The sequence below is a fragment of the Lates calcarifer genome, linkage group LG18, assembly GCF_001640805.2.
Source record: "Lates calcarifer isolate ASB-BC8 linkage group LG18, TLL_Latcal_v3, whole genome shotgun sequence".
Lineage (NCBI taxonomy): Eukaryota > Metazoa > Chordata > Actinopteri > Centropomidae > Lates > Lates calcarifer.
In genome coordinates this window covers 3229596-3252009 of record NC_066850.1, presented here as the reverse complement: position 1 = coordinate 3252009, position 22414 = coordinate 3229596, and the positions used below count along the sequence as shown (strand labels likewise).

General features: G+C 44.5%; 2 protein-coding genes and 1 non-coding gene across 7 annotated transcripts; 2 read left to right on the top strand and 1 right to left on the bottom strand.

The window, feature by feature from the left end:
- Position 1: 1 nt before the first annotated feature.
- zbed4 (zinc finger, BED-type containing 4) lies at positions 2 to 8012 on the bottom strand. Of its 4 annotated transcripts, none has more exons than XM_018700543.2 (2): positions 7875 to 8012; positions 2 to 4816 (listed from the first exon to the last, which is right to left on the bottom strand). In XM_018700543.2, exon 2 carries the CDS (start codon positions 4623 to 4625, stop codon positions 837 to 839), a length of 3789 nt encoding a protein of 1262 aa, XP_018556059.1. In that variant the 5' UTR covers positions 4626 to 4816; positions 7875 to 8012; the 3' UTR covers positions 2 to 836. The 4 variants fall into 4 exon arrangements, with proteins under 4 accessions (XP_018556059.1, XP_018556058.1, XP_018556056.1 ...); XM_018700542.2 differs by lacking the exon at positions 7875 to 8012 and adding an exon at positions 6669 to 7042; XM_018700540.2 differs by lacking the exon at positions 7875 to 8012 and adding an exon at positions 6731 to 7042.
- A 133-nt stretch (positions 8013 to 8145) lies between these two features.
- LOC108899851 (bromodomain-containing protein 1) lies at positions 8146 to 21946 on the top strand. 2 transcript variants are annotated; one of them, XM_018700539.2, is made up of 13 exons: positions 8146 to 8287; positions 9212 to 10631; positions 11004 to 11160; positions 11378 to 11509; positions 11635 to 11763; positions 12818 to 13130; positions 13219 to 13554; positions 15245 to 15847; positions 16262 to 16403; positions 17178 to 17311; positions 18109 to 18218; positions 18662 to 18816; positions 20161 to 21946. In XM_018700539.2, the coding sequence occupies exons 2-13, from the start codon at positions 9229 to 9231 to the stop codon at positions 20342 to 20344; spliced, it is 3798 nt and encodes a 1265-aa protein (XP_018556055.1). In that variant the 5' UTR covers positions 8146 to 8287; positions 9212 to 9228; the 3' UTR covers positions 20345 to 21946. The 2 variants fall into 2 exon arrangements, with proteins under 2 accessions (XP_018556055.1, XP_018556054.1); XM_018700538.2 differs by having other exon boundaries at positions 11004 to 11172.
- On the top strand, positions 12487 to 12559 carry trnak-cuu (transfer RNA lysine (anticodon CUU)). Its single transcript has one exon. It is a non-coding gene; the product is annotated as a tRNA-Lys (tRNA).
- Positions 21947 to 22414: the final 468 nt, after the last annotated feature.

Genomic DNA, 22414 nt, shown 5'->3' with positions numbered 1-22414 from the left:
ATTGCATAAGGAAAACCTTTATTTACAAATGACCACAAAATTTGCATGGTTCCAGTCTCAATGCTCAAACATTTATCAAATTAGGTTCAGAAGTCATTTAATATAAAAATGTACAGTACATTGTTTTACTCAATAATAAACCCATAATTTAATCCCCTGGACATAAACTTAAATTGTGCTTAAGAGACAAATTGTATATTCCAAACAAACTCCTTATTCTGAAAATACAGCAATATTGTACATGATCTTATTAAAAACATTTCAGCAAGTAAAAAAAAGAAGGTCTATTTCTAAATGACAGTACCGTGAGCCACAAATTCACAATGAAAATTAAATAACATTAACTTAAAACATCTTTCAGTCACAGCATTTATTTTTGGGCCTTGTTTTCATTCTGAAAACAACTCTGCATCTATCTTTAATCCATAATAATCAAAAAAAAAAAAAAAGCATCCTGACGTGATCTGCGCAATTTTTAACAAAATATTTACAGCATTTTTTTTGACCTGAAGTAGTTTTGGATAAGGCACAAGGAGAGAGTAGACACAGAAAACAGAAACATCGATTTACAAGCAAACACATTATCACCAACCCCTACAGCTAGAAAAATCCCCTCCCTCCCTGATACACTTCTGACTGAGACTTTTCATCACAACAGCTCCAAAGTGTTTAACAGTAGTACACAGAATACAATAAAACCTCAATCTGGCCTTTGCATTGAGACTCAATCAGTGTATAAATCGATATTTTACATTTTGCCCGACAGAAACCCCCCATTTCACAGCTATGCAACTTGGTCCTTGATAAAGGGTCTTCACGTTAATGCTTAATATTTATCAGTACTGAAAATAAATCAAAGGGAGGTTGACCTTGAGGAACAGCAGACCCTCCATGTTTTCCAGTAAAGGTCTGGGCTGATTTAGGGCACAGTTGACACTAGCTGTGCTGAACAGTGTCTCTGCTGGGATGATGCTGGGAGGGCAGCCCACGTAACGGGCAGCTACTTTGGCAAGATCAGGCCACAGGAACTTTTTCAGGTTCCAATAGTCGAGGGGGTCACAGCTTTGATCAAGGATGTCTTCCTCAAGGTACTCCAGCACTGCCAGCTCCGAGGACTTTGGCTTCTCCTCGTGTTTTATCTTTTGCCGGATGTCAGCCATCAGGGACCAGAGGTTGTCCCTGTTCGAGTGGGCGGTGTTGGATGAAACGGGCGCCTCGTTGCAGCCATTGGGCAGCGGAGGCTTAACTGCAACTGAGGTAGAAGAGGACAAGTCCAGCTCCCGGATTAGATCTTGCTTACATTGCTCGGCTTCTTCCTCTGTGAACAGCGAGGTCTTGTATCGTGGGTCCAGCATGGTGGCCCAGGTGTATCGCGGATCGTGCAGAGTTGCTGACATTCTGCTCACCATGGCTTCCTTCAGAGACTTGAGCATGTTGTCTATGCCCACAGTCTCGTCAAACAGCAGGTCTATCTTTCTGTTGAGGATGTGAATCAGTGGTATGACTTGTCCCAGAGTGGCAGTGCGGTTGCTCATCTCCCTGCAGGCGACTTCGAAAGGTTTCAGTGCATTGCAGACCGACAGCATCACCTCCCACTGATCACAGCTGATCATTTCCCTGAAATTGCACTCGATCGACATCTCGTCGATGGCTTTCTTCTGCTCCACCAGCCGCTCCAACATGAAAAAGGACGTCCTCCATTTGGAAGGGATGTCCTGAATCAGTTGGTTCTCCGGCAGCTGGTGGACCCTCTGGAGCTCAGCCAGTTTCTCCTTGGCCTTTGCTGAGCGGTGCACTCGTTCACAGATCTTTCGTGCAATACTCAGAAGGTTCTGAACCATTCTCTGGCTCTTTATGGCTTCGCTAACAATGAGGTCTATAGTGTGTCCAAAACACTGCATGGTGACATGGCCATGGTCCTCCAAGGTGTTTCTGATGGTGTTGTTATCAGTTACAGTGAAACCCTTTTTCAGCCCTGATGAGGTGATCCAAGAATCCCACAGATACTCGAGCTGCTTTGGGATGTCATGCATATCGTGATCACAGTCTATCTGCGAGACACTTAGAAGAGCGGAGCAGTGGAAGTCCTGACCTTGGGGTCTGACACTTGACTCGTACGTCGCCCAATGGGCAGTAAGGGTCAGGTATTCCCTCGTCTGGCTACTGACCCAAATACTAGTTGTGAAGTGGACGACACCACCTTCAGCCTCTTTCAGGTGGGTCAGCACAACGTCCTTCACCCTTTCGTACATATCTGGTATGGCAGTGCTGGTAAAATAAGAAGAGGGTGGTAGAGAATACTGAGGCTGGAGGTACTCTAGCAGTCTGTTCAGTCCAGCATTCTCCACCATAGCTGATGGCTGAAGATCCAGTGCGAGCATTTCTGCAATAAGTTTGGTGATTTTTTTGGCAACCGGGTGGTGTTCATCAAACCTCTCACGGTTCTGTTCCGTTTCGTAAACAGAAGTGTCCATGAGCTCTTGTTTAACATGAATTTCAGCAGACGGCACATCACCTGAGATTGTATTGTTACTTTCAAGAACGTGTCCGTGAAACCTCTGCATGTGCCTGAAGAGGCAGCTTGTGCCGAGGTTTGTAGTCTTTTTGCCTCTGCTAATTGTGCGGCTACAGTGCAAACAAACCACCTTTGTGGGGTCAGCAGGTGAAATGGAGAAATGGTTCCACAGTTTTGACGTCTTTTTACTGAAAACAGGCAGGGTTTGTGGCTTTTTCTCACTAGCCGGGCTGTCAGTTTCTTTGGTCGAAACTGCGTCTGCTGCAGTGAGATTGGTGTAGGGATGAGGGGAGGAGGATTCCTTCTCATCTGTGCTTTTTTGGTTTTTGAGGACGTCTGGGTGGCGTCTCATAAGATGCCTCATCAGACAGCTTGTACCAAAGTCGCCCCGTTTCCCTCGACTGATGACACATGGACAGTAACGGCACAGTGCTTTTAACTGGTCAACCGGTGACACTATGAAATGGTGCCACACTTCGGATTTCACCCGTTTCATGATCTTCTTGTTTTGCTGGAAAACTGAATGATCCTGATTGAGGCTGGGACCCTCAGAGAGGTCGCATGGTGAGGAAGTCAGGGGTGTGTCCTCCCCCTGGGCTTTGAGGGAGAGGTTGAGAGAAGACTCCTGCCCTGAGAGATTCATCACCTCATCAGATTCCTCTTTTATATCCATACTTTCCTCCATGCTTTGGGGCAGTTCATCTGATATGGTTTCCGGTGAGGATGGAAGAAGGGGTGATTCTTTTTTTACTTCCAGTGGATCCTGCAGTTGGGTGCGGGACAAAAGTGAGGGTGGGTTTGTATAGGGTGGGGGAATGTGATTGCCCTGTCCGTTTTCCTCAATGACAACCTCTTTGTGGGCCCTCCACATGTGACGAATAAGACAGCTTGTCCCTAGATCTTTTCCATTTTTACCCCTGCTGAATTCATTCATGCAATGGATACATACTGCTTTGGAGTTGTCAGCAGGTGACAGGTAGAAGTGTTTCCATACAGCTGATCTCCGACGGGAACTTGAGCTTTTCGGGGTCCCGGGAAGGCGCTCGGGCCCTCCGTCTGACATTTCCTCTAGGTTGTTTTCATTGGAATGTGAGGATGATAGCATGCTGCCAACAGCGTCTGCAACGTTGGCATACTGTTCTAGTTTTGGTTCGACTTTGGGTAACACTTCTTTGGATGACAGGTCTGAATTTTCAGCTGAGGAGGTGGACGGTGAAGTGTTCTTTGAGGCAGAAGTAGTGACGCTATTTGTCAAGTCTCCGTTTTTTGGTGAGCTTGGGGAGGGAGGTATCAAAGATGAGGCAAGAGAGCTAGTCAGGTTATTTGAGGATGCGTCCGCTCCGTCTTGTAAAAGCACAGTGGGGTGAGCCCTTCGTACGTGCCTCATTAAACAACTTGTACTGAGGTCTTTCTCGTTCTTACCCCGACTGAACTCTTTCATGCAGTATAAACAGATTGCTTTGGTACTGTCTCGTGGCGATATGCAGAAATGATTCCACGCGGGAGACTTTTTTCTTGGGTTGGTATGGCTCCTCATAGATGACAAAAGGCTCTGAGTGACAGCGTCCATGGCAACGTCATAAAGGGTGCTTGTGTACCCACTTAATAAATTGCTATACTCGTCGCCATCTCTTGTTACAAAAGGGCCAATTGAGCTACCGAATGCTAGCCTTTCATCTTCCTGTGTCTCCTCCTCCATTCCATTTGCATCCCCAATCTCCTCTTTGATATGTTGACTTCCTTCGTTACTGTTTTCATACTTTTCACTCTCTGCGTTTTCCTCTGTATCAGTGTTTAGAAATTTGTTAGAAAGAGCGGGAGAAGCCGGATCAGTGTCTTTTGCTTCGTTTGACTCCAGCTGTTTGTCACCCTGAGAAGATAAATGGGGAGAAGGGGGAGAGTCTTTATCCAGTGTTATTGAGGAGCAAGCAGGTGACCTTGCATCCGCAGTCTCGTGGGGGGTAATGCTGTAAGATTTGAACACGTAGCCATCCTGGCCCTCAATTTTCAGGCAGTTCCCCTTCGCCTCTCTTTTTTTAATTTCTATGGAGCCGTTAGTTTCAGTGACCATATCCTCACTCATGTGAGACACCTCTTCCTCCCCGTCCATGGCAGCAGCCCAAGGGTTTCTGTCGAATAGTCAGGTCTGCGTTGTCAAACGTAATCGCTTATTTCAGGTGTTCATCGATGCAGCAGCTCTCAGGCAGGTGTGGTAATGTGTGTGTGGCTCTCCGGGACACAGGGTGCCTGCCTGTCCCTCTCCATTTATAACTGAAGTGGTTCCACCTCTCTGCACACAACCTAGGAAGAGCGAGAGAAACAAAAATCAAAGAGTATTCTAAGGAACTATCAGGATTCCAAAAAACAGGTAATACAGGTATCCTGGGGTAGCATAGAGGTCCTGTGAACAGTAGTAGATGGTGTAGTTTCATTTTTATTCTCTGAAACTGACTAACCACACTTTTTATACATGCTTTGGCAGCACCAATAATGTTCTGAGGTTGCTGCTGTAAAATCAAGTTTAATGAAACTCCAAATGTACTGCCAGTCCCGGTCACTTTGATATTTGTTTTTAGAGCAAATTTGTGCTAATAAAAATGCAAATGTGTGAATTTGCAAGGTGACAAGCACCGTTGGTACACAGTGTTTCTTTTGGTCTTGCTACCCCATCTCATTTACAGGTACAGGTTCAGTCAGTTCACTCACTGTTTTGAATCACAATACCCTGTGCTCATCACCACTCACCACCCTCTAAAACTGTATTCAGAACAATTTACTGGAATAACCGTGCTTACTAAAATATTCATACTGATCATTTACAATTTCCATGACGCCATTTGAGTTTTAGGACTTTATCTGTATGCTCTGCACCGCTGGCAACTGTCTTCTTATCACATTTGATTATGAGTAACTGCCTCATGTTACAATAGTTCTATACACAGCTGATGACGTGCTACAACTCTGCTTAAATCTTTAAAATACTAAACACAGATTGTTGTACATAGGTGGTTTTATTACATCAATACACTTAAACAGCTGATAGTAGTAATTGCTGAAATCAGCTGGGGGTGGTGTTAGGTTGGAAAAGAAACAGACAATTTTAACACTGCTAGTTTAGCATTTTTGTTTTAGAAAAGTGATTGTAATATTTAGTCTAACCACACTTATATAAAAAGTGTGGACAAAATATTAGAAATATCCAAGTTACACAATATATAATTGTCAAATATGGTCTGTTTAAAATGATTAGTGCCTCACTTTGCACTGAATGTTTCATATTATTGAAATATATAAAATTCTTTTTTTCTCAACAGTATGTAACATTGTACAAGACACAGTATGTGTACCTGCAAGACACATCAGCACTGAGAACATTATCCTAAGTACACAAGTATTACTCATATGCAAACCAGACTAACTTGTAGTCATTTTTAATCAACAACCAAAAAATGATCGCTCATTCGACTAAATGCAACCTTATAAATGTGGCCAACATTATCAATTGTACACTTAATTATTAATACATGACCTCATTCACGTAGGCATAAAAAACAAGCAGCGGTTAGTCATTTCCTAAGTGATCAGTGACAGCCAGTTTTTCCGGGTTTGGCTTAAGCGCTAGGCAGGAAGATGCGGGAGGACAGCAGAAAATAGCCAACGCTGACTAGCTTTCATCACGCAACACCAAGTTATAAATGGGTATCTACACACCGGCTTTCGGCTTAGCCTCAATGAACAACACGTAACACAAACCCTGAAACTTGTGCGATCCTCACATCAATAAATATTTAACCCTATATTTAACACAGCAGGCAGTTACGCTTCATCATCAGTAAACAGCACGGTGGCTATCCTGATGCTAACTGGGTTAGCCGCAAGGCTAATAAACACATAAAAACAACACACAGGTACAGCACTTCTGTCACATGGATGTATAGCACAGATATTACAGCCAAATGAACTTCTACAACTGTCCCATTCACGTTATAATGACCTGAAATGGGCGTTCGGTGAATTTCGGACCACACCGCGACTGCTAGCTGGTTAGCTGCCAGCTAGGCCACACACAGGACATACTAGCTAACCTGGCGAGGCAGAACCCAGCCGTGGCAACACACGAACCACACGGGATCCGAATCAGACCAGCACTCACCACGACGTCCCGACCGCATTAAACCCTCCCTGGGACACACACGCGAGCTCGGATGTACTTACTTGCCAAGTACGACGGTGTGATCACTGGGTTTCGGCTCCTAAATAGTTAAATATGACACATTTGATTGATCCGGAGGGGGGTTCACTTTGTTGCTTTTGTCTCCTGGTTTGCTAGCAGTTCACGTTCGGCCGAAGCAGCTCCACACAGCGTCGGACGGAAGGAACATGTTTTAATGATGTCACCGGGCGCAGGGTCTCAAGTATGGCGGAGGGGATAATAAATTTAAGCAATATGTCACACAACACCGCGAATTACCAAGAGTTGTTAAGGATTTGTAGCGACTTTTACCACTATTATTAAAATGACAGATTGAGTGGTCACTTAAGATTTGCTATTATATATATATATAGCCAGCGCGAGCTTGTTTTTTAAAAAGTAACGGTCGACTAACATTGAACCGTTTCACAATAAATCACTTTAACAACACCTAAAACGCTATTATTATTATTATTATTATTATTATTAACCATTTACTAAAATATTGGGGTGGCTTTGGGTTACGTTTATTTCGGCTTCGAGTGAAACTTAAAAAAAAACTACCGTTGGTTTGTTTAAACGGACAAAAACTGACACAACACAGCTAGTTATGGGGTAATGTATCTCTGTACCTAATAATTACTGCTCAGTAAATAAACGACTGCTCCCGTGTGTTGCATTCGCGGTCATTCTGAGGCAACGGTTAGGAGGATTTAATTGGGAACTTATAATATATGTGATTTTACCCCCCACAATGTTATTGCTGTGTAAACCCATGGAGGTCTGTTGACCTTTGGGACGGACTTGGGTGGAGCATAACGATGTTGTGGTGTTGTTCGGCCTCAGTGTCCTGGCCGTCCTCTGTAGAGAGAGGAAAAACGCTGATTCAAATACCACAGTGTGTGACAGACAGACAGACAGACACAGACACAGACACACACAGAGACACACACACACACATACACTAGTTTGAAACTCACATCCGTCGGTTATGACTTTTAACCAGCCCCGGTCCGAGCTCAGATTTACTCAGACGGTGCTACACCGCCGCCCCTATTCCCGCTTTGTCCGGAGCATTGTCTTGTGTATCGGGCTAGTAAGGATTGACAAAAGGCAAACGCATTGATTGTGTGACAGATGGGCTATTGTGTGAAATCTACGACTCACCACCAACATGACCTCCAGCGTCACACGTAGAGTAGTGCGTACGGGTGGGAGTTGTCTGGTGAAACGCATTGTTGTGTTGGGGGATGAGCCGTCCGGAGTGCTGCTGCTGCTGCTGCTGTTGCTGCTATTTGCTCCTGGTCGACTGTGGCTAGCGAGTGACTCTCCAGCCTTATGAATGGTCCACAAAGCAATTAACTGTGTGTTCTGTGTAGAATTTCACATCGAAACTTCACGGGCACCAAGAAGGCCTCTTTCTCTTTTATTAGCAACTGAAAAGACCCCAGTATCGCCCGTTGGATGAGAACATTGTGTGCGGAATTAGAGCCACTTAGCAGGCCGTATCGCCATTGCTTTGTAAGGCTGCTGGCTAGCTACCGTCTCCTTCGGCTAGCAAAACTGTTCGTGCATCCGAGGTATGTGCTTTGGTTTTCTTTTCTTTCCCGTGCTTTATGCGTTGGCGACGAGAGGGCATTCAGTGCATCTGCAAACCGCGTGTTTAATGTTATAGAAAGGGTGTGAGTTAACTGACGCTGTTTAAAGCTGCTCTTGTTTTTGTTTGACGCCATTTGCTCCGTTTACGGGGTGGCTAGCTCCCCTTGCTAGTTAGCTGGCTAGCTAATGTTATTGTTAGCAACCTGGCCACTTTGACTGGGAGTCGTTTTGTGGAAAGGGCAATTGCACCTCTGCACCAAATGGGCAAGTGCTAACTCCTGCGCAGTCATATTCAAACTGGCCTGTCTGGCCGCCTCCCACCGCAGTTAAATGCCTCAGCTCATTGACAAAAGTGAAACCTAGAGCTGGCTACTACACTACAGCTCACAACATACTGTACACTGTATATTCACAGTGGACTGAGGCAGCTGCACCTTCCCTTTGCTGTCTTTAACAGCTGGTCAGTAAAGTACAATGCACTAAAATCTCATAATATTTAACTTTTTCCGTGTATTTGTCCTAATGACATTGATTTAAATCAGAATAGCTTATTATTCAGTGTAAACCACATACATTATGAAGGTAAATACTTGTTGCGGATGTTTTTATTTGTAAAAATATCTGTTTTTTTGTTATCTCACTTGCAGTTTACACATTATTTTGCCTTATATGATGCTGTTGTACCTTTTGTACACATGTGATTCTTATAATTGCAGTCAGAATGTTTTGTACTGTGTAAAGTGAGAGTCCACATCAATTGTAAATACCCACCACAGAATACTCAGTAAATTATGATGCTCTTTGTTTTTCCTGGACCCATGAATCTGCCTTCTCTGCTCTTGGTGCCACCCTAATGAAACACATGCACATCTCTAATTGTGTCTCCCCACTCTGTGTCCCTGCAGCAACACGGAGCGTCAAGATGAAGAAGAAAGCTCGGCAGCACCGGGCCGCGGTGCCGCAGAGGCCGCCGTCTCCCATCAAGCCTTCCCCCAACAAGCAGATCTTGACCTACGCCCAGGCGCAACGCATGGTGGAGTTCGAGATCGACGGCCGCATCCACCGGCTCAGCATATATGACAAGCTGGATGTGATCTCGGATGACGACCCCATGGTGCAGGAGATGATGGAGTGCACCAGCAATAAAGAGAACGCAGAGAAGCCGCAGCAGCAGGTCCTCCTGAGGTCGGTGAGACTAAAAAACAACCAGGAGAAGAGAAACGCCGCCCTGGGCATCACAGGTCATGGAGAGGGAGCCGGGCATCAGGCTGCTGGTAATGCTGGTCCAAAGCTTCCAGAGCCGAAGTTCCGCACAGTGGAATATAACCTTCCAGCAGTCCCTAAGCGTCCAGCCACCTTTTATAAATACACAGAGAAAACTGAGGAAGAGCTGGATGAGGAAACAGAGTATGACATGGATGAGGAAGATTACGCCTGGTTAGAACTGGTTAATGAAAAACGGCGAAGCGAAGGGGTCAGTCAGGTCTCCCACAATGTTTTTGAGTTCCTTGTCGACCGCTTTGAGAAGGAGTTGTACCTGGAGAGCCTGGATCAGGGCAGTGAAAAGCAAGCTCCCATCGACGAGGACGCCGTCTGCTGCATCTGCATGGACGGCGAGTGCCACAACAGCAACGCGATTTTATTCTGCGACATGTGTAACGTGGCCGTGCATCAGGAATGCTACGGCGTGCCCTACATTCCCGAGGGCCAGTGGCTGTGCAGACACTGCCTCCAGTCGCCAGCTCAGCCTGCAGACTGCATCCTGTGTCCCAACAAGGGCGGAGCGGTGAAGAAGACAGACGACGACCGCTGGGGCCACGTGGTGTGCGCCCTCTGGGTCCCCGAGGTCGGCTTCTCCAACACCACCTTCATCGAGCCCATCGATGGCGTTGGCCACATTCCTCCAGCCCGCTGGAAGCTCACCTGCTACCTCTGCAAGGAGAAAGGTGTTGGGGCGTGCATCCAGTGCCACAAAGCCAACTGCTACACCGCCTTCCATGTCAGCTGCGCCCAAAAGGCCGGCCTCTTCATGAAGATGGAGCCAATCAAAGAGGTGACCGAAACAGGAGAGCCCACGTTCTCTGTGAAAAAGACAGCCTACTGTGGAGCTCACACGCCCAACGGGTGCGTACGGAAGCCTCTCACAATCTATGACGATGCCAAACCCAAAAACGGACTGTGTAAGAAAGTGGACAAGGGGAGAGCCGCTGGGAAAAGGCAATCGAAAGGAAAGCAGAAGAAGAGGAGTAAGAGTAAGAAGCCTGAGCCTGAAGATGAGAGTGAAGCTGCAACCCCTGTTACTGTGCCTATGTTTCCTGCTCACAGGTACATGAACGAGTTGTGTTAACAATGGGAAATGTAGCGTTTCAGATAAAGTCATAGTTGAGAGTGCGTGGTGGTACAGAGAGGGTTTGTCTGCCTTTCTGAAGGCCGTATAGTTGTTAATGTACACAGACTTCTTGTTGCAGGGTTTGACCATGTGGTTAATATCTGCCCTGTATGCATTTTAGTCTGTGTCTGCTGCTGGTTAATTTATGTCTGTGGCTGTTCAGTTTAAATTAAGTAACCAAAGCAAACGAGCTACAGCTTGCATGGTCTCTCCAACATTTGACCTCAGTGGAGATGTTTGGGATAGTTGTGTTGCTGTCTTCTCCTTGGCTCTGTCCTCCTAACACCTGTCCTCCCGGCTCCTCTTAGGTTACAAACCATTCTGAACCAGGTGTCAGTCCAGAAGAAGAAAGCGTTTGTGGAGCTGGTCCTAAATTACTGGACACTAAAGAGGCAATCCAGAAACGGGCTTCCCCTCATCAGACGCCTTCAGACATGCCTGCAGTCTCAGAAGAATGCCCAACCGGTTTGTTCATCTGTCAGTCAACCACAGAAGACTTTGAGTCTTCATTTTGCCTTTTACCGAAGTACCAGTAGTTTGTAGTTTTGACACATTCCTGTTGTTAAAATGTTTGATAAATGTGGATCTGTGGGCCATAAAGTAACAGAAGACCTCACTGTATGGAAAAATGTGTCTGTTCAGGAATATCTGTTATGCATGTTAATGAATGTGTCTACTCCAGAGGCAGAATGAGGACGAGAGCAGAGCGTTGAAGGACCAACTGAAAGAATGGCACCGTCTCCGACATGACCTGGAGAGAGCCCGGCTGCTGCTGGAGTTAATCCGCAAGAGAGAGAAGCTCAAGAGGGAAGAGGTGGGAGCGGATGGATGGAGAGGGTCGACTGGCTGCATAAATTTTTACCACCGGCCCGGAGAAATTCTGCTAAATAAATGAAACAACCTGCTCTTCTAAAGCTTTCTTTTTGTGCTGTGTTGCAGATTAAGCTGCAGGAGACCCTCCTGGAGATGCAGCTGACTCCCTTCAGTATTTTGCTCAGAGCTCTCTTGGACCAGCTTCAGGCAAAAGACCAGGCGAGGATCTTCGCTCAGCCGGTTGATGTCAGTGAGGTGAAGTTGGCCACTCTTTTTTTCTTCTTCTGTGTATTACACATATTCACTCCTGACATTTTCCTATGCAAGAATATCAAAGTGTACATACGCTATGTTGCAAAAAATAAAATTTGTTGTACTGAACGGTTCAATTTTGTAAGAGATATTTATGGTTTTTGTTATGTTGGTGTACTTATTGGCATCACTCTTTTGTATGTATGTGTTGCCATAAAGAACTTTTTAAGAGGTGTACTATCTGGCTTTAAGTGAGTACAAGGACTCTTGTCTGCCATATTTCAACACAACACTATTGTTAGGATGAAAGTCCACTAACTGTAATACAGTGGGTTGTTTTACTTGTTTTTCTACCTGATTGTTAGAAACCAGCTTCAGAAATGTTGAAATGACGACATAACTACGAGTCAAACAAACATTTACCTAACTTAAACAGTTTTTTCCTCAGCTTGTTGAATATCAAATCACTGACATGATCTCACAAATCTTCCACTTACAAATGGAACTTTGTTCTCCCCTGTATCTGTTACAAGTTGCACTCAAACACATCACCACTGCTCGCTCTGATCATAGCGACTCAGGTTGTAAACCCACCCACCCCCCTTTTCCTGTGTAGACATAGTTGAGCAATGTGACTTGCCGGCAAGTGGAATGTGAAACCTGAGATTAAAGTCCGCTGGCAGATGGTGACGTCTGTAAAAGGGGAAGGGTGCTTCCACCCTGTAGGCCCGGCTAGCTCAGTCGGTAGAGCATGAGACTCTTAATCTCAGGGTCGTGGGTTCGAGCCCCACGTTGGGCGCAGGCTTTTGACTCTGGATTTCATTTCATTACGGGTGGATTACTCATTGTTTTTGGCTGTGCATGTGTTGAAAGTTTATAATAAGTCTTTATTATTGAGAGTTTTTTAGAGGCTGTTTCATGTTGTAAAGGACAATATGCTTTACCTAAAATGTTCAAATCTGGTCAAGACTGTTGGGTAAAGATGAAACACGCAATAATTTTTAAAACTGCTTTAATTATTTTAAAAATAATTCATCATATCTGCTGTTTTCTGTAGGTGCCGGATTACCTCGACCACATCAAGCACCCGATGGACTTCTCCACCATGCGACAGCGCATCGACGCCCAGGGCTACAACAACTTCGAGCAGTTTGAGAGCGACTTCAACCTCATCGTTGAAAACTGCATGAAGTACAACTCGAAGGACACCTATTTCTACCGGGCCGCCGTTCGCCTCCGAGATCAGGGCGGGGCCCTGCTTAGAAAGGCCCGGCGCGACGTGGAGAAAATCGGCTTCGACAGGGAAAGCGGCATGCATCTGGCCGAGGCTCCAGAAATCAAAACACCGCCATTGTTTTCCTGGGAGGACGGTAAGGGCAGATACCTACTGTATATATCCCCAAAGTCTGTGCAGGAGAATGAGGAATATTCATGAGGTGTGTTTAATTCTTTCTTCAGTGGACCGCCTACTTGTACCAGCAAATCGGGGTCATCTGTCTCTGGACAAGCAGCTGCAGCAGCTACTGGAGAAGTTTGACCTGACCTGTGCCATGAAGTCCAGCCCCTCCCGGAGCAAACGCCTCAAACTCCTCAAAAAGACCATCAACGACGTCCGCAACGAAATGAGCCTGAAAAGAGTCCTACCTTCCCACCACCACCACCATCACCACCACTGCTCCTCCTCCACAACTCCTTCCACATCAGCATCATCTTCATCAGCTCCCTCCCACCCAGAGATGGGCAAACCTAAAGAAGACAGACTGAAGCCCAACGGGCATTTTCCAGACGACGAGGGTATGTTTTGACTTTATTACAAAATTACTGCTGCGCTCATTTTACAACCTCTGATTTTTACAGAGAATCACGTGTCCTCAGTGTCCTGTATGCCAGAGGTCAGGGATTAGCCCCCTACCCCAGACATAACCTCACAGAACAGTCACATGATGCAGCCGTTTCCAAGCCTGTTTGAAACATCAAAGTCTAGTCGTCTTTGCTGCTTTCAGTGCTATAACACCAGCCTGAATTGCTGCCCACATCTGATTTTTCAGCTGTTACCAAGAGAACAAAATGGCGATTAAGTCTGATTATGTTGTACGGAGGTAAGCATCTGGAAATTGGCTTGGTTCTTGGCATTTGGGCGAGTTTATAGTTGTGAACGTTAACCTTTATTTCCCAAAACTAGAAAAAGCGAGACAAATCCATCTTAATTATGTCATAAACTGACGAAAGCCATTGAATGTGAATGGGATTATTAGTGGTAATGTTATTTGTTAATGTCTAATAAGATTTTTCAGTGACACTTCAGATTAGGTATTGCACCAATAAAGCACGGAATGGGTCCAACTAACATTATGTGAGTCGTAAAAATTTGAGGTTTATTGCACATGGAGCATCTGCAGCTTTTGTGTCATGATCACTCAGTAGATTAAAGTCCTAGTCATAGGGGTGTAGCCCTGGGAAAGAAAAAAAATACAGTTTAAGCTGTCAGAACAGGAATAACAGTTGTGGGTTTTGGCTTCAAATATATAAATATGGTTTAATTTTTATTCAGGAAAAGCTTAAAGTGCAGTAGATAGACTGTAAAAAGTCAGTGGAAGGGTGAAATAAAACACACAACTCTTCGTAGATTCAATATAAAGAATAATTAATCTGAAAGACTTAAATTGTTCAAGAGGCTTAGTGACACACCAGAGCCTCTGCAAACTTTTTATTCTAATTCACAGAACCAGACAGTCGAAACTTTACTTCCTAACACGTTTCTTATCCGTTCCTCTGTAACTGAGCCCTGAATGTGTCCACAGAACCTCCAGTTTCCTCATCCACAAAATAAAACCCAGCCAACATTTGTAAACAAGGTCACAACACAGTGTTTTTGTAGTATCTCACACTGTCTTTCCTCAAGCCTAAACTCGCAGCACTTGCTGAGTCGCGTTAAGCCCGTGAAGATAGCATTGTAATGAGCGAGTGGGGGGAAAAAGAAGAGGAAAAAGTCATTTTGCTCTCATTTTTTATTTATAAAAGTGCCTCGGTGTTATGCTAAATAGCCCCCAGCTTTACTTATATGACAAACCCAAAAGCTACATGATATTATGCCGTGTCAGCGTTTCTCCAAACACAAGGACAAAGTGTGGATGTTGCAGCACATTACTGCTGCTAATAGCATTCTACTCCAGGTCGTTTTTTGTCTTTGTCATGGACTTTGGTTGTATTTGTTTGTGTTTTTACTTTTTATGAATAGCTCTTTGCTGCTCCTCCAGACAATTTCATTAGGTTTTTCTGCATAGCTAATGTTTTACCATAATAAAAATGTACTAAAACCTAAATAAAACATGGTAGGACAAATCGAGGTGCATTAGGTGCAGAAACTATAAAAACAGGCTTTGTGCCATAACCTGAATAATGTGTGTTGTACTTGTAGTTTCGATGATTAATACTGACTCTATTACATCTCTAAATGTGTGTTTTCCCTTCTCCTGCCCCACAGGAGACAAGTCTCTTCCTCCTAAACTGGAGCCCTCAGACTCCATACCTCCCCTCATCCACTCAGACACAGATCCCGAGCCCCCCACCCTCAAGCCGATCGACGCCACCCTGGACTGCGACGACAAAACTCACAGCAAGCGAGTCAAGTTTGACGGGGATCTCCCGGACCTGCTCTCCTCCACCCCGCGCCTCAACGGCCACTCCCGCGACGCCCTCCAGAGCTCTCTGCTGGACGGAGACGTGAGCGTGGTGGCCACATCGACCCTCGCCGAGCCCACGGGGACGGTCAGCCGCCGCACCGCCGTGCTCTTCCGCAAGTCGAAGGCCACCAGCCCGCACAAACCCCCGAGGGGTGGGGAGGAGGGGGCCGATGGCGGTGGCGGCGGCGCAGACAGGAAAGAAGGCGAGGAGGAGGAGGAGGACGAAGACGGTGCGCAGCTCGGCTCCAAATCCTTCCTGTCGGTGGTCATACCCAGATTGGAAACGCTGTTGCACAGCAAGAAGAGGAAGCACAGCGGCAGCAGAGACGGCGAGGAGGAGGAGGGTGGAGGGGATGGAGAGCGTGAGGAGGAGGAAGAGTCTCCTGTGAAACGACTTGACACTGGTAAGAAGCACACAGAGAAAAATACACTCTACTTAGATCTGATCATTTAGCGCCATCAACATTTTCACCGTCTCACAGTAACTTTGAAAGCGTTTTCTGCATGGCTGAACATGTCTCTGAGCCCCAGTGTGTGAGAACTTGAATGTCATTTCTTCAAGCGCCTGATTAAATTAGTACAGTGGTGTTTAACTCTGTTGCCAACTGCTGAATCTGGCAGCGCAAACACTGCAATTAGCTGTTACACTACTTACAAGTCATCACAGTCAAATTCCAAACAGCACAGCAGTAAGTAACAACAGACACTTGTTTACTCTTTTACATCTGTTTCTTAAATTGGATCAGAGGCTGAACGACCTGTAGCCGACGCAGGAATTTTTGTGATCGGTTGTGACTTTGTTCCGTGTGTTCTGTCAGGTCTGTCGAGTGGTTTCCTGGAGGTGGAGGAGGAGAAGGAGCTAGAAGAACCCAGCAGAACCAGTAGACCCGTGGAGCCACGAAGACGCTGCGCCTCTGAGTCCTCCATCTCCTCATGTAGCAGTTTGCCGGGAAGCACCAGGTAATCCACGAGACAGAGAAACAAAAGTGGATCCTCTAGGATCAGCAGCAAATTATGAATGAAGAAGCAGTGAATGATCTAACACTGGCCTGCTAGAGACAGCGCAGGGATTTAAAAATGGATTGTGGATAAAGCCGGTGTTATACTTTCCACTTTCCTGATGTAGATTTCGTCATCGTAGGGGTGCACACAAGGATTTGAGTGGACGTCCCTGCACCTACCAATTTGTATCTGCAACTGTGTATGAGCTCTGCTGTTGTTACTGAGCAGCTGCACACACCACTTTCTTTCTCTCTGAGCTTTTAAGAGGAGATAATCCTTTATTAATCCCACGGTGCAGAAATTTACATTGTTGCAGCAGCAAAAAGAAACAAATTATAAACAGTATGAACAGGACTGGATTGGTTTGAAATAGTATCTGAGTGAACAGGATAGTGAGTCAGAGTCTGACAGTGCTGCGATACCTCTACCTTCACACACTCTGGGTGAAGCAGCCTGTCACTTAAGGACTGCCACTGGGTCGAGGGGACGTCCCAGGACAGAGCTATCCTTCTTGGAGGTGCTTCTGCCCGAGCAGACCACTCTGTAAAAGGTCCTCAGGAGTGTCTTCTGCACTCCAAAGGACCTGGGTCTTTCTCGTGAAGTGCAGTGGTGTTGTTTCCTTTTGTTGAAATGTTATTGCACAGCTCATATTCTTCTTGCAAGGATGTCGCCATTTTGATTTGGTTCATAGTGCTCTCATCCATCCATGTGTGTCTCCTGTCTCCTTCCCAGCACCATTCTCAGTCTTCCAAAATGTGGGAAGGGAAAACCCGCCTTGGTCCGGAGAAACACTGTGGACGATAAGAGCGAATTAATCGCCTGCATCGAAACCGGGAATTTTGCAAAAGCAGCGCGAATCGCTGCCGGTAAGTGTCTAAAAACACTCTGCATGCATGTGGGGCGAGGCTGGTGGTAAACAGAAACTAATGACAGAAAATTAATCATTTGATCATCCCTCTCAATTATTTAACTCCTCATCTGTGAAGATTTCTACCTTTTCTTTATCATATATGACAGGAATCTTCAGGAAATCTTTAGGTTTTGGACTGTTAGTCAGACAAAACAAGACATTTGTAGATTAAATTATAACAATGTCATTTTATAGACAAAATAACTGGCAGATGAATCTGTAATTAAAATAACAATCAGCTGAAGCCCTGCCTGTATCAGTAGGTGATTGACTATCAGTGAATTTAAAACTGAGTAGTTGTGTTTGTTTCCAGATGTCCGCTGGTCCGAGTAATCTTTAAATGACTCAAATTATGAAAGATGTAGAGTTCTTCTACATGATTAACTATTTCATTCTGGGTCTTAAAAGTTTAATTTAATAGAACTGGCAGGCACCTGGTGTTCATACACATATAAAAATCAGGGTTGGAAATTAACAGCAGCCTCCAGCCAAGTGCCTGTGACTGTTGGCAGTGACCGGTGAGTCTTTGTCCTCGGCCTGCCACCATGGCGTGTAACCAGTCAGCATCTGGAGACTCAAAGAAAAATTCACATTTGGCTCATTAAATGGTACAATTAGCTTGTAAATTTCAATGACTGTCGCTCACTGTGGCTCTTAACGGGGGAAAAGTTAATTTCCTGCTCTGACGAAAATGTGTGTTTTCTCTGTGTAAACCAACACGTAACCTGTTTGGTGTTGTTCCCGCTTCCATAGAGGTTGGCAACAGCAATATCTGGATGCCCGCTAGTGCTGCAACAGTTGCACTGGAACCCCTAAAGCTAGTTTGGGCCAAATGTAGTGGATACCCCTCCTACCCAGCCTTGGTGAGTGTTTGTGGAAGAGAAAACATGGCAGTCGGCTGACGTAAAGTCTTTTTTACTTTTCCTGTCATCTCTTCACTCTCGCTGGAACCTAATTGTGACACTTGTCTCGCAGCGTGAAGCAACAGTTTGACTGCAGCTGTTCTTTTTGGTTGCAAGTGCCCACTTTTCTTAATTGTGTATTTCTCCTCAAGGTGGCAGCATTTCACTGTTAACCACTTTAATTTGACCTTAGCATGAAAGGACAAATGAGGAGTAGAGTCTTACTGCTTACAACTGACTTACAAGCTGGTAGTCTGCATGCATTTGTATGATTGTGTGTATGTGTGTATAGTATAGACATCTTAACTACATGCTCCATTGATTCTGTGTGAATGTATGTTTTCCATTTGCATTCATGAGCATGTGTAACTCTCGCCTCCCTCCCTCCCCCCTGCTGTGTGTAGATCATCGACCCCCACATGCCGCGTGTGGGCTGCCAGCACAACGGGGTGTCCATCCCCATGCCCCCCATGGACGTGCTCCGCATCGGAGAGCAGATGCAGTACAAAGCCGAAGAGAAACTCTACCTCGTCCTCTTCTTTGACAACAAGCGCAGCTGGTGAGTGCGCCGCTATCTGAGGAAATGATTTAAGCAGCCGCCGCCGCCGCCGCAGGTTCCCCCTACAAGGGTAAACGTGTCAACCTGTCAGTCAGCTGATCATTATTCTCTCGTGGCTGCGTGACATCGATTGTCAAGAGGCAACACATGGCTCTTACTTTGAGAGGGTGTTTGAAAATCTCACCTGGACGCACCTCAGCAGGAAAATGTTTTTCAGTCTTAAACAGTGAAAGCAGGTCTGTAGCCTCGGTGTCTGGTCGCACGTGCCAGTATTTCATATTTTAGTGACCAGTGTGCAAGGCTTTTGATCAAACTATATGATTTAACATCAGCCTACATTTAAACAGTAACAGTTAGGGCTGTTCTCTGTGTCCAGGTTCATTTGTTGGTTCTTAACGTTTGTGCTTTATGTAGGCTGTGATGGCTGTTTAAAACACACACACATGTCCGGTAGTTGTTCTTAAATATTAAGCTCCGAACAGGGGAAGGACCAGCCCAGATAAATCCAGGAACTACCTCTATGCAGCATGTGTCGTTATCAGGATATGAGATGACTGTTCAGTTCTTACAAAATGTTTTTCCTGCTACCCTCTGTTCTTTTACTCTGTTCATGTCCTCACTTAGCCACTTATCCATTAAAACCCACCTGCTCCTTTCTCTGATTCACCAGCAGTCTCTGCAGCAGTTCACCGTTTTGTTATTACTTTTGCTGCTCCTGCTGCTGTTACAGCTGAATACCAGGAATTGTTATTGCAGCATTTACCAGATATTCTCACCCACATTTTTTCAATTTTATGCCAAATACCTGCAAGAACCCATGATTCTTCTACTGTGTGTGTTCACTTGCTGGAACAAAGCTGCTACGTCCAAATTTTGCGCCGTCATAGCAACATTTTAAAGTCAGAAATTGAATTATTACAGTGAAAATAAGTGGGCTAACATTTTTGCTGCGGTTTCTCTCAGTTACTTTTCATGCTTAAAAGGCAGTTCAGCTGTGTGACGACATGAAGCAGAGTGCAAAGTCTGTTAATCTGAATTTCATAGGCATTTTTACAAGAGGCTTAATCTGACACGCAGGACTCCATATCCAAAGTGCAGAGGGGCAGGACGGTACAGCAAAAAAAGGATGATGGCAGTGTGTTTTTCCCACCTCACAGATAAGATGCTGTTCTAAGATGAATTGTTGCTTTATAGAAATAGACAGCCACATATTCTAATGATAAATTAATTAAAGGATTAAACTAGAAAAAAGTTTTTGTGGTGAAAAGACTGGGAAACATTCAACTTTAGCTGCAGTTCAGATGATGTAATCTCACTGTTTATTCTCCCCCCCGTCCCCCTCAGGCAGTGGCTTCCTAGATCCAAGATGGTTCCTCTGGGGATGGACAAGACCATAGACAAGATCAAAATGATGGAGGGACGCACGTCCAGCATCCGCAAGGCTGTCCAGATTGCCTTCAGCCGTGCCATGAACCACCTGAGCATAGTGCAGGACGAGCCAGTCAGCGATCTCAGTGACGTCGACTGATGACCAAGCCCCCTCCTTTCTCCCCCCCTCACATACACAAACTTGTACCTCTCCTGTACCAAATACCTTCCTCTTTTTCCACCCTCCCCCTCGTCTCCCTGTCTCTGTGGGAGACTCTAATGTTTACTGGGCACCTGCTGTAACAGGTGGTGTCCGCTCCTCATCCATTCCTACTCGTACACACTCCTACCATGTGCCGATGGGATACGGCTGCTGCTGAAATGAATGTGTCTATCTATCCTCTCTCCACCTCCAGGCTTGTAACTGTGCTTAGAGACTGCTTCCTTTCTTTTTGTCACCTCCCACCCTCCACCCTCTCTCCACACTCCACGTGTCATTTTCATTCATCACTTCAAGGCAAAAATAAAAAATAAACCTTAGTGATTGATCACGTACATTTTTCTAACCTTACTAAACGTGTCTGTGGCGTCAGGACAAAAACCGTTATGTTGTAGCTGAGGCTGATTCGTTTTTTTAAACTCTGTTTTCTTGCCAATCATTATTTCTATTACAAGTTACTAAAAACGTCTAGTAGCTGGTGAAGCAGCTAAAGTGGGTTAAAAAATGGACATTTCTTGCCTGAAGGCTTCTCAGTTGTGTCAGATCAGCTGTAGCCAAGCTTTTCTTTATGACAAAGTCACATTTACAAACTGAAATCATCTCCATTTACAAATATCTTCCTTTGTATTTAAACTGTAAATAATCTGTACAGTTGCCTGACACTAACTTATTTTGTAGTTTTGACATAAATGGGTACTGTACAGGAGTTTTCTTAGTATTTATACTTGATGCATTCTTGGCACTAAGGTGTGAGTGCTGTTTTGCCAGTGCTGTATGATCAAGAAGATTAAAAAAAAAAAAAAAAAAAAGCCTTAGTATTAAGGAGATTAGGGCTAAAATGTCAAGTTTCTGAAAAGTATGAAAGTATTCCCTTTTTCATTTTTTTAAGTTATTGAAGTTTATAATCATAAGCTTCCATTTGGCATTAATCCTTTTTGTATAAAAATAGTTTTAGTCTATTTTTGTTCCTATATATTTATATGATTTGAATACACAGTAATTACAATATGTAAGTCTCTGAAGCTCATACAGGCAGTCTGATGTTGTGGACACAGAACGTATATTGTTCTCAAGAAACCAAAAATGTTGCTACCCAGATGTTTTTTGCTGATTAATTTTCTGTGTGACGTGTGAAACTTGTTGCCAAAAAAAGAAAAAAAAGTGTATTTTTATGTGATACATCTGACTGTTACTTGGTTTTGCTGTAGTCGTAGGGAGACTGTGCCTGCGTTAACTTATTGTAAAGTATTTGCATTACTTTATATTCAAGGAAAGATGTGCAAACTGATTGTGGTAAAAGTGGCACATTTTGTGGTGGATACTTGCCTTCTTTTTAAGTAACCTTTTCTAACTTTTTTTTGTAGTTGTAGACTTCAAGACATTTCATTTTATACTATTGCTTATTTTTTTCTGGGTAGCATTGCGTAGTTTTGGTATATTTCATTTTGTACTTAACTGTAGTAGTTTTTTTAATCAGGTCATATGAAATATTGCTGGGACTGTTTTTTGTAGCAAAGCAAAAAATAAACATACAAATATAAACATGTGCTTCTTGTTTTGGTTTTGTTGTGTCTCTTTGTGACGGTGTAGCATTGAAAATGTAATGAATGATTCATGTTTCCCTTTTTGTTCAGATAAGCTGCACAATTACATGACCAAAAACCAAAATTTTAATTCAGTTTGTTATTAAATTTAAATATTTTTCACCTTACTCCTATAAATATACTCATACAGACTGCACATCCTTCATTTGTAGCAGAGGGCAGACACCAATTCAACCATCACTTGCCACATGGCATCATACCATGCTCATTTACTCTGCTGATGATTGTCTACTTAAAATTGCAAATTGTGTCCTATAGGTTGCCAGCTGCATAATGTGGGCTGCAAGGAAGGGTTGGCTTCTCAACTGTGAGAGAACATGTTGCTACAGTTCAGTACAGTACTTTACAGGCTGAAACACACTTTGAATAAGATGTGAGGTTTATAAAAAGTAAGATTTCCAAATTG